Source organism: Heloderma suspectum, chromosome 1, assembly GCF_057233095.1.
Source record: "Heloderma suspectum isolate Gila_16-S chromosome 1, 16-S_ref, whole genome shotgun sequence".
Taxonomy (NCBI): domain Eukaryota; kingdom Metazoa; phylum Chordata; class Lepidosauria; order Squamata; family Helodermatidae; genus Heloderma; species Heloderma suspectum.
In genome coordinates, this window is record NC_139458.1 from 73,123,285 (window position 1) to 73,140,464 (window position 17,180).

General features: G+C 45.0%; 1 protein-coding gene across 2 annotated transcripts in view; it reads right to left on the reverse strand.

The window, feature by feature from the left end:
• CDAN1 (codanin 1) overlaps positions 1–17,080 on the reverse strand; it is a 58,246-nt gene extending 41,166 nt beyond the window's left edge. For both annotated transcript variants that reach the window (XM_084846701.1, XM_084846691.1), the window contains exons 1-9: positions 16,598–17,080; positions 12,376–13,058; positions 11,443–11,664; positions 10,176–10,369; positions 8,250–8,369; positions 7,130–7,208; positions 5,853–5,973; positions 4,591–4,700; positions 452–541 (exon numbers count right to left, since the gene is read on the reverse strand). In XM_084846701.1, the coding sequence (XP_084702827.1) occupies positions 452–541; positions 4,591–4,700; positions 5,853–5,973; positions 7,130–7,208; positions 8,250–8,369; positions 10,176–10,369; positions 11,443–11,664; positions 12,376–13,058; positions 16,598–16,693 (1,715 nt within the window). In that variant the 5' untranslated portion in view covers positions 16,694–17,080. The remainder of the gene's footprint in view (positions 1–451; positions 542–4,590; positions 4,701–5,852; positions 5,974–7,129; positions 7,209–8,249; positions 8,370–10,175; positions 10,370–11,442; positions 11,665–12,375; positions 13,059–16,597) is intronic.
• Between the last annotated feature and the right edge of the window lie 100 nt (positions 17,081–17,180).

Below are 17,180 nucleotides of genomic sequence, written 5' to 3' on the forward strand. Positions count from 1 at the left end.
TACCAGCTGCAGAATGTGTTTTTGTTCTCCACTACCGATGGGTAAAATTCATCAGATCCCCCCTCTCACTGCAACCTCCTGCACACCACCAAATCAAAAGATGCTCAACTTTACAAGACGTTGAAGTGAGGTTTCATTTGTCTGAGGCTACAGCTACAAGTTTATTAGGTAACTGTGACATAATCAGCCTTGAGTCACTTCTGCCACATGTCCCAGCATACCACGGGAACCCATCCTTTGTACAGAGCCTAATATAGCAGAGGCAATTCCCAACTGCCACAGTCCATGGCCTAAAGGTAATCCTCCTGAAGAAACTGGGCAAGCAGCTGCTCAATGGATCACAGGAAGCATCAGCAGTAAAGGCGAGGCAGCACTGCAATCTGTTTGGCATTCTACAAGTTAAAGAGCACTTTGCAAAATCTTGTTAAATTGTTTCACCAAAGAGTCCTACCTGATTCTGTCTCCTAGACACTTCTCAAAATCCCAGCCTGTTCTTTCACAGTTATCTTCCCATTCACGCAGCAACTCATAGAAAATATCTCTATTGAACAAGGCAGACAGGTTAGCTTCAAAATCCAAAATCACAATGATCAGACGTACCATCAACTTACATAAATGGTGCCATGGTCTACAGCAGGGGTGGGCAGACTTTTGGCCTACAACTCCCAGCATGCCTTACCATTGGCTATGCTGGCTAGGACTGATTGGAGTCACAGGCTAAAATTTCTGGAGGGCAACACGTTACCCAACCCGGCGATTACAACTGTCCATAACTGTGACAGAATTTACCAATTCCTGCAAGAAATTTAATTCTGCAGCCTACAATTGACAGAAATCTTAGATTAGAGAATCAAAAACAAATTAAGTGACCACCTTGCTTTAAATAGGAGATGGGGAGAAAAAGGCGTATCCATAGGGGGAGCAATGAAGATGCTGTAGCTTTTACTCCGTATGGCTTGAGCAGATCAAATGCATATGCTCCAGCTGCATTCCAAACTTGCTTATCTCTTCATCTGTGGACCACATTAACAGTGGCAAGAAGGTCTATTATTTTCCATGGCACCAGCATTCTTTTTTCTGGGGCTAATCTTTAAGAGTTCCAAATGGATTTGCTACAAACAGAAGCTGTGCACCTCCTCTTTAGTGTGGCATACCAGGAGAGGGTGTGTGTCTTGGGACAGAAACCCCAAACCTTAGCAACCCTGTGGGACAACCTGTACCAAGAGAGATAGGGGGAGTGCAACCCTGTATGTTCTCTTGGACCTCTCAGCAGCTTTTCATACCTTCTGCCATGGTATTCTTCTCAATCAGCTGTCTAAGTTGGAGCACTGTGCTACAGTGGTTCCATTCCTACTTGGACAGCCATTTCAAGATGGGGCTCTGGAGGGCTCAATTTTAATCCCCATGTTATTCAACATCTACATGAAACCACTGATAGAGGTTATCCGGGGATGTGGGCTGACATGTCACCAATATGCAGATGACAATAGCTTTACCTCTCCTTTTCATCTAATCCAGGTGAGGCAGCTGATGCCCTGATTGGTGCCTGAGCAAGGTAGTAAGACTGGATGAGGACCAGTAAACTGAAGCTCAATCCACACAAGACAGAGCTACTGTTGGTGGGTTGGTCACCTGCTCGGTTAGGTGGTGCAGCCAGCTGGTGATAATCCTTAAAGCCCTAAATGGCTTGGGGCCAGAGCACCTAAATCAGGTGTACAGAACTGTTTTGGAGTGGGGGACGGATTGTACCCCACCCTGTGGGCCAAATGATGCCATGTCAGGTTCATGGTCTCGTCCCCTAATGTCAGCCCACATCCATGGATAACCTTTTTTTCTTTTGTTGGCGCTGGAAGGAGGCACAGAAGCATGCCTCCTCCCAGTCCAGGGAAAGCTCAGGTTGCCCCACATCCCCAATGTTGCAGCAGGGATATGGGGCAGCCTGGGCTTTCTCTGTGCAGTTGAGTCCCACTGCTTCTCATCCCTGCTGCTATCTCCAATCTGGAGACTGCAGTGGGGATGAGAAGCAGTGGGCGCTGGGACTCACCTGTGCATGGGGAAAAGCACTTGCCCTGCCATATCTCATCCCCAGAGCTATCTGTCTCCGATTTTAGATTGGAGATAACAGTGGGGGTTCTGCTGCTGGCACGCGTCATCAGAGGAATCCCTGCTTTATCTCAGATCAGAGACAGCAGCAGGGATGACCTCCAAGATGTTTCCTCTAAGGGGCGGGGCTTGGAGCCTAAGCCCCAGCACTGGAGGAACTCCATGAGGTTGCATGAGCTGGATTGGGGTGCCCCGTGGGCTGCTGGTTCTGCACCCCTGACCTAAAGCCACAGTAGGGAAGGTGTGGAATTACAGATGTTGTTGGATTGAAACTTCCATCAGCCCTAGCCAGCATAGCCAATGGTGATGGGATACTGGAAGCAGCAACATCGGAAGGCCACATGTTCTCCATCCCTGACCTAAAAAACAGGTTTTTTTATCTCCTCCCATATGTACCTGCCCAGACCCTTAGGTCATCTTTGGAGGCCATCCCCAGGTGCCCCAAATGAAGTTAGGTGAGTGGCTACAAGAGAGAGGGCCTTCTTGCTTGTGGCACCCCACTTAGGGAATGCCCTCCCCAGTGAGGCTTGCCTGGCCCCCACAAACTAATCTTTTTGGCACCAGGCAAAGATATTCCTTTTCTCATAGGCATTTGACATTCTAGATCTTACAGTTTAGATTTGCCCATAGAGGGTTAGAATGGCTGCTTTTATATATTTTGTACTGTATTTCTTGTGATGATTACTGTTGTTTTATTAGGTATTGTTTTTATTCTTTTATCATAAAGTCTGCCCAGATAACTTTTGTTATTAATTACTTAAATATAAAATAATGGGTGGAAACCAACAGATGTTCACTCATGCAACAAGACTTTCCCCCTCTCTCCTCCTCCTCCTCTGCAGCTCCATGCCGCCATTCCCTCCCCTGCCCCATCCAATATCTGCTCTGGAGGTACAAACCCCTGGAACAGATTTGGGGGGCATGCAGGGGGAAGGAAGGGGAATCATCCACTCCCAGTTCCACTGACAGAAGCAAGAGCCAGCAGAAGAACTTCATTATATTTTTATCCTGCTTGCAGATAAAGACTTATTTTTGAAACACATAATAGTCTAGGTCTTTTTTTGGCAACACCTTTTTTCAGTGCGTATCATTGAATGTATTTCTCTTTCTTCTTCAGCTGAGCAATAGATCGTTAAATTTACTCATTGATGATTAATTGCTTATGTCAATTGTGAAGGTTTATTTGAGATGCCTGACTAATTGACTGAATAGTTATATATTTTGACTTGTTTGTGGAAAAACAACCCATTAAGTGATTTGTTTTATTGATTCATTTTTACTTGGGTTACCTGCTTTCTATGTGAAGTGGGTTGAAAAGCATAAAAATTGCACCTTCCTGTTTATGGCAAGAAAATCCCATAGGAGGTCTGATTCCAAAAACAGTGATGACTAAATTCTAGAATGGGGGTGGGGGCGGTGTCCAAGACCAGTAAACTAGAACATCAGCTTCAGCGTACTGATAAACAAATAGGGCTTTCTGACCAAAATATGAGAGAGGGTGAATAAAATAGATTACAAAAACATTACTAATTATGACAAAATACAGAAAGAAATACAGGTTAAGCAAGTGAATAAGCAAGAATGATCCATTAAGGGTGCAACCCTATGCATGGTTAGACAGAAAAAGTCATACAATTCCCAGCATTCTCTGGCCAGCCATGCTGGTTGGGGAATGCTGGGAGTGGTAGGATCTTTGTCTATTTAAATATGCATAGGCTTGAGCCCTAAATGTTATTAGAAAAAAGGGAGGTCTTACATCATAAAGTCAGGAAAAACAATTTGATTTTGCAGGGAGTACCCAAATGTTAATAACTACACTCTTAAGGAAAGATTATTAGCTTCTTTAGGAGTGATGCTCTTTTTCAGCCCAGATCTAGATACTGTAGTTCAGATAAAACATCCACACAATAATTGGTCAAGGTTCAATAATTGTTCTTTAAAAATTAAGACAAGTGTTTTGGGAAATGGCTGGTCAAACGATACATAGCTTTGCTGTTCAATTACTATCAAATCTTTCTCCCAAGGCACTATCAGAAGACTATGGTTTAAGAAGCTGGGAATGATCTTCAAGGTCACATGTTCCTCCCTTAACCTCCCATGCCAGTTTCAGAATCAGATCCTGATTTAAAACAAATCAGAGTTTCCTGTTATGACCGAAGTGGGGAACTCTGGTTTAATGTCAGTTAACTAACCAGAACAACAAACCAGGATGGCTTACTAGTTAACTAACATTGGACATAACAAGGAAAACAAGCCAAGATCTCCACACCAAAGGATGAGAAGAGAGGCGAGGGAGGAGTGCATGGTCCCTATCTTGTTACCAGCTTTATAAAACATAGTTTATGAAGCTTGGAATACATGTCTGAACCAGCCTATGGGTTTCGAGAACAGATGATAACTGCACTCCCATTTTCTGCTGCAAACAAAATCAAATGTCAAATACTACATCATCATAACTTCCCATGAAGGAAAACAGAGACTACTCACCTTTGTTTCTTAAAAATATGAAATGCCTTATCACTGGAAAAGTTAGACCGATCATCAGTTTCTGGCTGAAAGGAAACTGACTGCACACATGAAGGCAGCAACAGGGAAACCTGTTAAATATACAAAATAATGTAGAAGCATAACATAAGTCTCCTGATTTAACATGCAGCCCATCAAAAGCACGCATACACACAAACAAACCCAGAGGCTGGAATTACAACTTGTTTTTCCTTCTGCACTGTTATGCTGGTTGCTAGAGTTTAACGTCCAGTTAGTTAGCTTGAGGGTGCAATCCTATGGCCGTTAGCAGCTGGACAGCCGAAGGATAAGATGGTTCCCGGGAACCGACCTCAGAGCCTGTGGTCTGAGGTCGGTTCCCTGAGAGTCAACCTTCACCCCCTCCCGCACTGCCTCGTAGGCAGCGCAGAACAGCCCCTCACTTGGAAGAGGAGTACGCAGCGGCGAAAACGGGGCATTCCTGGGGGCGTGCCGGGGTGGGGAACTTGGAAATGCCGGTACAACACATCCAGTGTGTCGTTCGACTGCCACTTCCCCCACTCCGACTTCCTGCAACTAGACTGCTGAAATCGGCTATCTAGCCACAAATGCAGGGCGGTTGAAATGCGGAGGGGACAATCCCTTCCGGACTTCTCCTGACCTGCGTTGGATAGGCAGTCACCTCCGAGTTCGGAGGCGGCCACCTATCCCCATAGGATTGCTCCCTTAATGATGTAACATGTACTGACTGGTCAGCTCTCACTAAGTCAACCTTTTCTAACCCACAAAATGCTAGTCGACCTCATTATCTCACACTGTCTTTTTTAGCACTCCCAACTCTTCAATTACATTAATGCAGTTGTCATTTCTGGCTGTAGAGGAAGTTTCTTATGCACACTCCAAAGAGATGCCCAAAAACCTAATCTCTGTTTGTAGAGGAGGATGAATACTGTAGGCCAAAGGGTGGACAGAAGGTGATTTCCAAATATTTTGGACTTCCACTCCCAGAAGTCCCTGCCAGCATGGCCAATGGTCAGGACTGCTGGGAGCTGAAGTCCAAAATATCTGAACACCTTCTTCCAACCCCTGCAGCAGGTATTTTATTTTATTATTAAATTTATTAGTCGCCCATCTGGCTGGTCACCCAGCCACTCAAGTAACATAAATAGTGGCTAGGATTTCAAGAAAAAAATGTTTCAATTCCCAAGAAGCATTGGACAGACCATGATTTCACACAGTTCTTCCAGTGGCTACTTAGTCTTTACCTTTGCTGTGCTGTTTTCAAAGGCTGCCATTAGCCTCTCATGCAAGCCAGGGGAAAAGGATGCAATCCTGTCATTCTCAGCCAAAAGCTTCAGCGTCCCTTTCTCTAAATGAGATACAATTCTGCCAAGGCAACAGCAACAAGGAATAGGGTCACAATATTGTATTAATTGAAAAAACAAATCCAAATTTAGTTGGATACTTTATGGGTCTCTGCAACCAGCCTACTTGAGGAACCACTTCAATATCTCCCTGCCAGACCCCGTTGTTCAGCTATACAAGTTTTGTTAACAGTACCACAGTGTTCACCTTGTGTCTACTAAAGATTTAGTATTTAGCAAGCACCATCATTTTTGAGTTTCCATCACTTGCTGAAAGCAATTCTTTTCACACAAGCTTTCCCTGATCTGTGAGACATCCAATACGCTTACCACTGTTTTGTAAGACTAGTTTTAGTATCGCCTTATGTGTATTGTATCATATTTCTCTTTTTTTTACCCACTCCGATTGGAAAGTTGGGTACTTACCGTGAAGTTCCATTCTGATTCAGTGTGCAGAAGACATCCATCATGGATTAACTCCTCTCACCACCCAGGACAGACAAGGAACACGTGACCAGGCTTTTTGCCTTGGTCCTGGTCTCTGTGGTTCCTCCCTCCTAGTTCTTTCCATGCCTCCACCTGGGACAGAGCTTGTTCTCGTTTCTCTTTCAACAAGGCCTCGCTGTTCTCTCAATCACTTCCTATCTTTTTCTTTAGCAAACTTTAGAGTTCTTTTCTTCTTCTCTCTCTTTTTCAATGCGAGGCAAACTAGTCAACATATAAGCAAGGGTGGGCAACTTTGGGGACTCCAGGACAAATTTCAACAGCAGCAGCAACAGCACTAAAGCAATCAATGGTTTGCTGCCAAATTTTGGCAGTGAAAAACGACAGTGGCTTAAGAAGGTCAAATTCAGCTTTAAAACAAGGTCCGTGCCTAATTTTAAAGCTAAGTTTGGCCTTTTAAAAGCCATCATTGAGGTTTGCTTTGCTACTGTCCCCTCCTACTGGGAAAAGGCAACAGGGAGCGCACTTAAAATGGGGTGGGTGGGTCTTGTATGTGGCCTGGGTGTTCGCCTACTCCTGACATAGAGGGTTGTATCCAACGTTAGTCCTACGTAAAAAATGGAAAAAGTTAGACTAATATTGGATACAACCCATAAACTGACTGCAATAAAGTAAGCATTTGAAGGTGCAAGTATATGTATATTTATAAGCACATCCCAAACCATTCCACTTACTCAAACTGATAATTCAAGACCTGCACAGCAAAATAAACACAGTTGTGTACACTGCAGAAGTGCTGCCTCTCTACTGCATCTGTAAACAAAATATAATAGTTTTTTAAAGTTAAGTAACTAGATAGAAAGCTGTAGGTAATCTCTACAGAGGAAGCATTGATTCTCTGTAAGAACATCCCACAGAACACAGGCAGGTCAGTCACTGGTCAGAAACAAATTGCAGCATCCCTGCTTCCAGCACTGCTCATTTATCTCATACACCTAAGGAAGGCCAAACACCAAACGGGTTACACCAATTTATCAAGCTGTTTTGAACGCAATGTCATAAGACAAAATTAAAAAGACCTGCCCTAAGCAAACATGAAGAGCTGGTGCCAAATGGACATGATTCCTTATTTAAAGCTCAAATTTCACTTTGGATTTTTAGATTGTTCAAGTTTACATGGAAACATTATTTTCCACTGATACCAATAGGCTATCCACATCTTTCATGTGAGTTTTTTTTAAAGAAATACTTTGGCAGTGAGTGTATCTGGCAACAGGACCAAATATTATGAAAAGGTGCCAAATATAGTTATACTCCAACTTTCTTAAGGTTACCAGAGAAATCAGTACCGTGTGTGTGTGTCTGTGTGTGTGTAGCGCTCTCTCGCCACTAAATTTCTAATGGCCCAATTAAAATGATCAAATCCCGTTACATTCAAACTGGGAAACTATGGTTGATGGCTTTCAAACAAGCCAGGTTATGAAGCCATGGTTAAAAGTTGGTTTCTGAATCCTGGCTTGTTTATAAGCCATTAACCATACTTTGCCAGTGCAGACATAAGCTGTGATTAACTACAATTTCCTGGCTTGCTTCCCTACTAGCACAACGTCGGTGCAAAGGGGCTGAGCATCAATGCACAAAGTCCTTGCATATCCTAACTTATTAAGCCAAGATCTGAGTGTCCAAACACAGCCAATTTGTTAATGTCCACTGTCTTATCATATATGGAAATCATACACCTGGCATACTGTAAGTGAAATTCAAGGTCTTAAAACTCCTCTAACTTTGCTTAGCATATGTTAAATCTATATCACATTTAACAGCCAAAGATCTTTATCCAACACAACTTCTGACCTTTATATTCCTTACTGAAATCCAGGTCACTCTCCCTGTCTTCCACAAAAGAAGTTCCCTTAGCTGTTAACAACTGCAACACAAAGAAAAACTCGGAGAAGATATTTGGCACCAGGTTTTCTGCAAAAACAGAAAGGAACAGAGCTAATTATTCAAAAGGACCTTTGATGTGTTCATTAACTATTTTTAATCCTATCATCTTTAGCTCAGGAGTGGTATACACTTTTAAAAGTGAACTATATAAATTACATTTTAAAAGACAGATAAAACTATCTACAATTAAAATTAACCTCAAGTAAAGTGTTTTGCCAAATCTGAAGATCAGCATGGAATTCGCTTAAATACAAAGGATTTTTGTTGGTTTTTTAAAAGAAATATATTGTTCATTTCTTTCCTTTTTACATCTCCAACACATTAAAATTTTAATCAGTGTTTGAGAATTGCCTAAGATAGGGATTGGCAACCTGTGGCCCCCAGCCTAATTTCAAATGCCCTCTGCACACCTCTGGGAAAAAGCAATCTGTCCCTCCCCCAGCAGCCCACAGGCCAGGGGAGAGGGAGAGAGAAGGGCCATAGGCATGGTTAGGCATCTGCCAAGGACCCACACCCCAGCAGGGGCCCACTGATAAAGAGTCCCCTGGAGTTGCTCCTCCTCTTCATCATTGAACCTGCTTGTTCACTTGCCTCTGGCCCAGACAATGGTGGTGATGGTGAGGAGGAGGAGATGCTACTACCTACTTGCTCACTGGCTCTCTGCCTACCAAGCAAGCAAGCAAGGAAGCAAGTGGTAGCAACGATGAGAAAGAGGAGGAGAAGCAAGAGTGGCTGGTGATAATGGTGGTGAGAAGACAGACTCACTGAGGGAGGGGGTCCATTGAGGGTCTCTTGCTCAAGGGCCCTCAACAACCTGGAGCCGGTAATAAGAGACAGGGAGCGGTAGGGAGGGAGAAACAGACAGACAACAAAAGCAATGCCTTGCCCACTTCTGCCTCTAGCCCCACCTACTGCCAACATGCAGCCCCAAGGGAATGTGGCCCTTAACAGAAAAAAAAAGGTTGCTTGCCATTGGCCTAAGGCCTGGTCTGTCTTGACTTTGCAATTCTATGCAAGGACAGAATTTAACATTTGGCATGCAATTCAACATCCTGAGAGCCTCTGCTTCTTTTTTTTAAAGATTGTTTCTAGTCACATTTGAAAATGCAGGTTTGTAGTGACAGAATAATCCAAAGCATGAGATAATCTGAGAAGCAGAGGGAATGATCAGATTTGCATTTATCAGGGATTGGAACTTCAGTGCCCACCATAGTCCTTCCCCTAGTCAAGGAGAAACAGAATTATACAAAATAAGCACATTTATGCAAAGGTGTCAATCTGGATAGATTATTCAGAATTTAGAGCAGCCTTCCCCATCCTGGTACCCTACAGACATTTTGGACTTCAACTCCCATCAGCCCCAGTCAGCATGGCCAATAGTCAGAAATTCTGGGAGTTGTAGTCCAAAGCATCTGTAGGGGAAGGCTAATTTAGAGAATTTGAGCAGAACCTGGATTCTCTTGGCATATTAATTCTGAATTACTACTCCTACTATTACGGCTTTGCAGTTCAGAGAGCCCATAATAAGATATACCGTCCCTTAGGATCCAATTCTATGTGTGTTTAGATAGAAAATGTCCTACATGGCTGGGTGGAGAATACTAGAAGTTGTAGGACATTTTTTCCTGTCTGAACATGCATAGGGTTGCACCATTAGGCTTTTAAATTAGGAAGGTAGTTGTGTAGTTAGGCGAACAGAATCTAATTCATCTAAAATATCTCCATTACTAACATTTCAGTTTCAGAACATTTCTACGGGTTGCCATTCTTAGCATCCTCCTAAATCAATATGAATTCAAAGTGCTCAATGTCACCTTTTCCCCATCTCCTTACCTGCTATGCAAAATGAATAAAGCTGAGCAAGCTTTTCCAGCTGTTTCCTGCAGGAAACCTTGCTGACATCTGCAGAGGTTACCAACTGGTTTTCCGCAAGGAGACTCCCATTCCAACCAACATTAAGTTTGTTGGACATGCTGGAATCCAAAGATAACCCTGTTGGGGAAGATGCATGATGCAACAACTTGGACCTGTAATTAAGAACATAAGAAGAGCCATGCTGGATCAGACCAGTCCATCTAGTCCAGCATTCTGTTCACACAGTGGCCAACCAGCTATCAACCATGAACCCACCAGCAGGACACAAGCGCAACAGCACCCTCCTGCCCATGGTCCCCAGCAACTGGTGCACATAGGCTCACTGTCTCTGGTACTGGAGGTAGCACATAGCCATCAAGACTAGTAGCCATTGATGGCCTTCTCCTCCAGGATTTAATTCAGTTCAAAACCAAGACAGAACTAAGAACTAAAAAGGTTCCTTGCTCCACCATATCAATCGATATATTCTTTCAAACATTTATCAAGTAATTAAGAATGTAATTTTTTTGGAGAAACACATACTACCTTATAAAGCAGGTGCCCTTTAATGCCATTTTCTACTGCACTTGCAATATATTACAACTGTATCAAGGTTCTTCAGCATTACAGACCAAATTCTAATCTTAACACAATTATTTGCAAGGTTAAAAGACACTAAGAATTAGGTCACTTTCACAAGTGATACTAAGAATGCCTTTTGGCTTTAGCATGGGGCTTCTGACCTTGTCAATCATGTCAATGTGAAATATAATGCAAGGAACAGCCATTTTAAAGAACTGACATTGCAACCTGTAGAAACAATTCAGTTCTCCTTCTCTTAAACGGGGGTGTAGAACCTCAGGCCCTGGGAGCAAATCCAGCCCCTCAGGCTTCCCCAGATGGCCAGGTCCCCTGCCCCTGGCCTACCCTGCTTTCCCTCAACCACCAATCATTTGGTGGTTTCCTGGCTTTTGTGAGGTTCTGTCCCCTTTCTAAAAGGTTGAAATTCCTCTCCTAAGGCTCAAGTACCAGCAGTAAGAGCTTTAAGCAACAATATGCTGGTATTTTTTGTAATTCTGGCTCCATCCCTTTTGCCTTTGGCTCTGCCGACCAGTGGAATGTGGCACCCAAGAGGTTCTCTGAAATTCATTTTGGCCCTCGGGCTAAAAGAGGTTCCCCACCCCTGCTCTATGACAACGTCTGAAGCAGCATTCACGACACATGATAGATCTGTTTCACACCGTACCGTTCCTTCTTCAGCATCTCTCTTTCCTCCTGAAGGCTTCCTGCAATGGAGGTTAGGCTCACTTCTGGAGAGGCAGCAATGCCTTCAGGACCTCTTCCAGACTGAAACTGAAACGTCTGAGGCTGGCCAACAGGCGTGGACGTGAAGCACATCTTGGGCTTGGAGAGCGTTCGTTCCGTACTCACTGGAGTAGGGTTGATTCTTCTTGATGGTTTAATTTTGCTGAAATGCAAAGTAAAACTAGATCAAGAGTTTGAAAGATTCTTATGGACGCTCTCATAAAATGGCTACCATGATGGATATGGGCCGGTCACAAAACACTTCTCAGAAGGCAAACTGGTAAGACTAAAAGAAAAGTAACTTGCCCAAGAACTTAAGTACAAGCCAGAGGTGGAGTCTGAATTCCAAAATGCAAAACCACTCTTTTGATCCCAAATAAAGATGATGCTGGAGGGTAGCACTTTGCTTTGCAGCATGTCAACTTTCCAGTTTAAAAAAAATAAAACTTTAATAAATTAAATCAGGAGGGGCAAGGAGCCTGACAGGCACCGAGGGAGGTGTCTACAGGCACACTGGCACCCATGGGCACCACATAGGAGACCCCAGCTTAAGAGTGTGAAGGTAAGAGAGGAGCAGAATGTGATTTTAAAATGCTGGCATTTGGAAGGAGATTGAAGCTGGTTGGCAACCAGAAGCCTGAGAGTGAGAAGGCCTCAGCACCAGGGTTAGGGAGTAGAGCATGCCCTGCTAATTAACTAGTCATTAGGTCAGTGCCACCCTCCCCGGCAATCCTACAAGACAGATGCGGCAGACTCTGGTGACTCTTAGCAGTACTCTTTCCTTCCATTTGTTGATCCTTAAAGCCAAGCTGTAAAATTACTGTCTCATTAGAATTACCAGTGGGAATTAAGAAAGACTCAATCTGAGACTTACTTTATCAGTCCAGTAGTACTCATGGGTGGAAACTCCTCCAAGTCATTTAGGTTAAGCTGGTCAGGTGGAGAACTGGTAGAGACAGGACTCACTTTCCTCTGCCTTGATGAACCCAATGAGGAACCGTCATGCTTCACTTCATCGTTCAAGCTTCTTCCTAGATCTTGTGCAACCGGCCGGCCAGAACCAGTTGTGGAACTGTTACCTTTTCTTCTGCCTCGCCTCACGGGGGCAGCAACAAGAAAACTCCCTAGATTTGTTTTTTGAGTAGAGCGTCTCTCATTGTGGGAAAAAATGGGGCTTGAACCAAGACTTGGGCTGGTGCTGGGATCACTGCAGGAACCAAGTACACTTGACCCATTTAAGGCAGAAGATCCATGTGATCCCGAAGTAGAAATACTGGTATCAAGGGTGCGCAAACTGGTAGGGGTTGCATTACAAAAAAGCAGCCCTTGACTGCTACTGGACCCTGCTATGCTGCGAGGTCTCTTTTCCGATTCCGTTCTTCGGTTCCTATAGCTGGCAGAAATCCCAAGCAGCTTGGAGTTTGGAGTTTTAGCTGGGGTAGATGGTCCATTAGTCAATATACGACTGGTTTGTTCCCTTAAGTAATTCAGCAAAAAAGGCACAAAGTCTTTCTGAAATGCATTAAGGAGGGCTAGCTTGGGGTGGACTTGGCTTTCCTGCACAAAACACACAAAACAAAACATACTACATAAACACAGACTGGATTATTTTTAACTAGAGGTATGCAGAGCCTGACATGTTACCATTTTTATGAGGGTGGCCAAGAAGCCTAATTATAAACATTTCAAGCAAAATGAACCAATTTGAAAAGACAAAACATTCAAGTAAATGTAGGTCTTTGGTTCCTAAAACCAGGACCCAAAGACCCACAGCGATTTATTAAAAACAAACTTTATCTTCTCTCACCTGATTTATTACTATACTACATTTAGGGCACAATCCTATTCAGATAGGCAGCAGCCTCCGAACTCGGAGGTGACTGCTTATCCAATGCAGGGCAGGAGAAGCACGGAGGGGATTGTTCAAACACACTTCTCCTACCCTGCATTTTCAGCTAGACAGCTGATTGCAGCTGTCTAGCCGCGGGAGGACAGAGCGGGGGAGGAGGCTGCTTTACGACACATTGGATGTGTTGTACAGGCATTTCCGCCCTCCCCGCCCCAAACACCCCTTTTCAGCCGCTCCGCACTCCTCTTGCAAGCACAAAGGACGGGGCTGTTCCACACTGCCTCCGAGGCAGCACGGAAGTGCGGGGAGGAGGTTGGTTCCCAAAAATCCAGATGTCCTATGGCCGTCTAGCTGCTCTCTTGCGGCTGTAGGATTGCTCCCTCCATCACCTCAAGAGATGCTGCAAAAACTGCTCCGACAAAAATTTTTAAGGCACAGAAAATAATATCGATATTACAATGTAACACACTAAATTGTCACATTTAACATGAGGAGGATCATAAATTCAACAAGGGTGGGTAGGTTTTCTCCAGGTTCCTTTTGTGCCTTTCAGCATGATCCTAAACACGTTTACTCAAAGCGAGTACTGAATTCAAAGGGACATACGCCTAACATGTGCACTGAGGAATAAGACTGCAACTTAAATGCTATAATGCAACTCATGGTACATCTCATAAAGTAAGGTTAAACACTAAGCAAGAGGTACATTGCCCTCTAGTGTTCCTTAGCAACATTACTTCAGTACTGAAACAATGACAAAAGCAAAATATACCAGCCTCATTAAGACGTAACTAGTGATGCCGCTGAAACTTGAGATTCATTGATTTGTAAGTCAAATCTGGCATCTTCATGGTTCTTTAATCAATAACGAGCCCCAATTTAGATCCAACAAACTTCACAGTTTTTTGTAATTGAATCAGAATTAACTGATTTTTCTGCACCTACTCTGCACCGTTGGAGGGTGGTGGCAAAGGGGGTCTTAGAAAACTTCCAGTAATATGAAGTAGTCCAAGAGCTTTAACAATTCCTTCTTTATTTTCTTTAACTTCTTCAAGGGCAAAAGTCTCTTTAAGAGGCTAGGAAGCATGGCTCCTGCCACATGCTTTCAATACGGAGCCAGAATTGTTCCTGGAAACAGCACTATGTGATGAATTTAACAGTTTCCAGAGGCTGTAAGGGAGGGAAATGAGGACTGCCCCCATAGAGCCGTGCTTTATGACCTCTTGGAGATACTTTTGCCTTTAAAAAAAAAAAAGTTTTTTAAACCCTGGACTGTCTTGTACTACTTCGTATCACTGCAAATTTAAATTCATTACTACTTTGAAATTTTGTAATGGAAATTTTTTGTCCACACTTAATTTGTAACCTGGTGAGCAAATTATGAATTATATCAGGGTGAGTTTGCTCATCAGTAGACGCAAAGCTACACCTTGAAGAGCCTTGGGTGTAGGCGCTCACCCTCCCTCCAGCTTGGTTATGAGGAGTTCAGAAGCTTTTGCTTCCATTTTAGATTAACCATAGCTTGTCATGTAATCAGAACTTGGCCAAACTATGGTCAATCTTAACTGTTTTGTTGAAACAAGCCAGCTGCAAAGCATAGTTTTTGAAGCTGGCTTGTTTCAACTAACCATAGTTAACTTTCTCTATCAGCTATTGGTGGGCAACTGGCATCCCAACTTTGTCATGTGGACTGTATTATTAACTGAGCCCAGACAGGAGCACTTGCTAGCTCCCAACCACCAGCCAAAAACCAAAGGCACAGAGGACATTTTCACAAGTGACACTAAGAATGTTTTAGTCAGAAATGCACCAGTTGTGGATGCAGGATACAGAAAGCAGAAGAGAACCACTTTCAAATCATGCTCAGGCAGCAAGAACTGTCAGTTTAAATAAACAAGAAATACAAAATATAGTTAAACACTACTTATGAGAACAGCCCAGCTTACTTTCCATCCACTAGAATCTGATGAAATGACTGGGAAAAGACTTGCTTAACACTGATCCAGCTAGTTATCTCTTGAGACTAATCCCCAACAATATGACACACTGACCTCTTTTGCACTAACAGGAGGTGGCATTAGCACACATTAAACTTACATATCCTCACCACACCAGAGGCTTTCCATGACCCCTGTTCACAAACAAGGCCCCTCCTGTTTTGTACACACAAATACCCCTTTCAGCTAGCACAGATTTGTTTCTATTTGTTTAGCTCAGGAAGTATACAGCTCTTTTAAGTAATCCAGCCTTACATATTTTCACACATGAAAAGAAGTATGCCCCCCCTGCTCCAAGACTGTAAGAGAAAGAGACTGGAATCCCACTCTAGAATCTGCTGCTTTAGATAGAGTCATGTTAAGACTGGACCTTGATCGGTAGCATCTTGGATGGTGCCTATCATTAGGCAGAGCGAGGAGGCTGCCTCACATATCGTGAAAGGGCTTTAATTATTATTGTCGAAGTCTTGCTGCCAGGGAGGGGGCAAAGGTGCTTGTGGAATTTTCTACTTCAGCCATCAAAATAACCCGGCTGACCTTGGGTATTATGTGCCCTGACTTTGATGTGGTGGGGAAGGGGGGGGCACCATTTGCTGCTCTGCCCCAGGCAGCAAAAGACCTTGGGCCAGCCACAAAGACTGACAAGCAAAGATCTGACAAGCAAAGGAAACCTAAATCCGCCTTCCTACACAACTCACCCCAAAATACTAGATGTTTTGTACATCCAAAATTGCTCCATAACTTATTTTAAAATATAATCTTCCACACGTGCGGAGAAGATCGGTGGCAAAGATGATTTTCCCGAAAGCTCCCTACGTACACCTACTTATGGCAAGTTCCACTGAACTTAGTAGGGTTTATTTCCGCGAATCCAAAGATCTCATTCCTGCTGCCTCCGTCCCGCCAGCTGGAGCTGAAGCTGGGGTGGGGAAAGGCTTTGGAGATCACCGCAATGCCAAGGAGGGCTACACAGACCTAATTCCAGAAACGCTGCCCGCTTTCGAGCGCCCGAGAAGCCCACACGGCGCAGGCCCAAAGGCTGCAACCTTCCACAGGCTTCGATCGCCAGGACGGGGGAGAGGGAGCAGGGGATCCTTGTCTCTCTCCCGCCTCCCGGTTAGCGCTGAGCGCTGAGTTTGGAAGGTGGGGCGCCACTTCGTTGCCCTGGAAACTTCCCGCCCGAACTGCAGGCGCGGCGAGTAACTCTTTCACGGCGCGGCGCTCTCGCCCCGGCGGCGGCGCGTGTTTACCTCCACAGGGCAGGGGCTCTGGCTTGGCTTCAGCCACCGCGCCACGGCGCCGGCCGCCACCACGTCCTGCAGCAACAGCTCCAACGCAGCCGCCATCCCCCTCCTCCTCCTGGCTCGAGCTGCCGCGGCCGCCCCTGCTGAGCCTCCGGGCAGGCGCGCACAAGACGAACGCCACCCTCGCTGCGGCCCCAAAGCCGCCCAAGCAGCCCTGAGAAGAAAAGCACCCGAAAAGCAGGAGGAGGCGGGTTCTAAATCCCTTCTAACTCCGGGTTAGAGCGCAGCACGTGGGAGAGGACCGGGCCGGGCCGGGCCGGACAGACACACAGAGCGCCGGGCGCGGCGGCGGCGGCGGCGGCGGCGACAGGGAGGGGGCGCGCGCAGCTCCCCCTCCCCGGGGGAAGGCGGGCTTTGGAGCCATCAGGGTTCACAAGAAGCGCGCGCGCTGCTTTGGCCCCAAGGCACTGCGGGGCGTGGCTAGAGCACCCGGACTCCGGAAAAGGGGCGTAGCTTAGAGCGCGCGGACGAGTGGCGGAGGAGGGGCCGCTCCCCGGCAAGGCTTCCCATTGGGAGGCGCAAGCGCTTC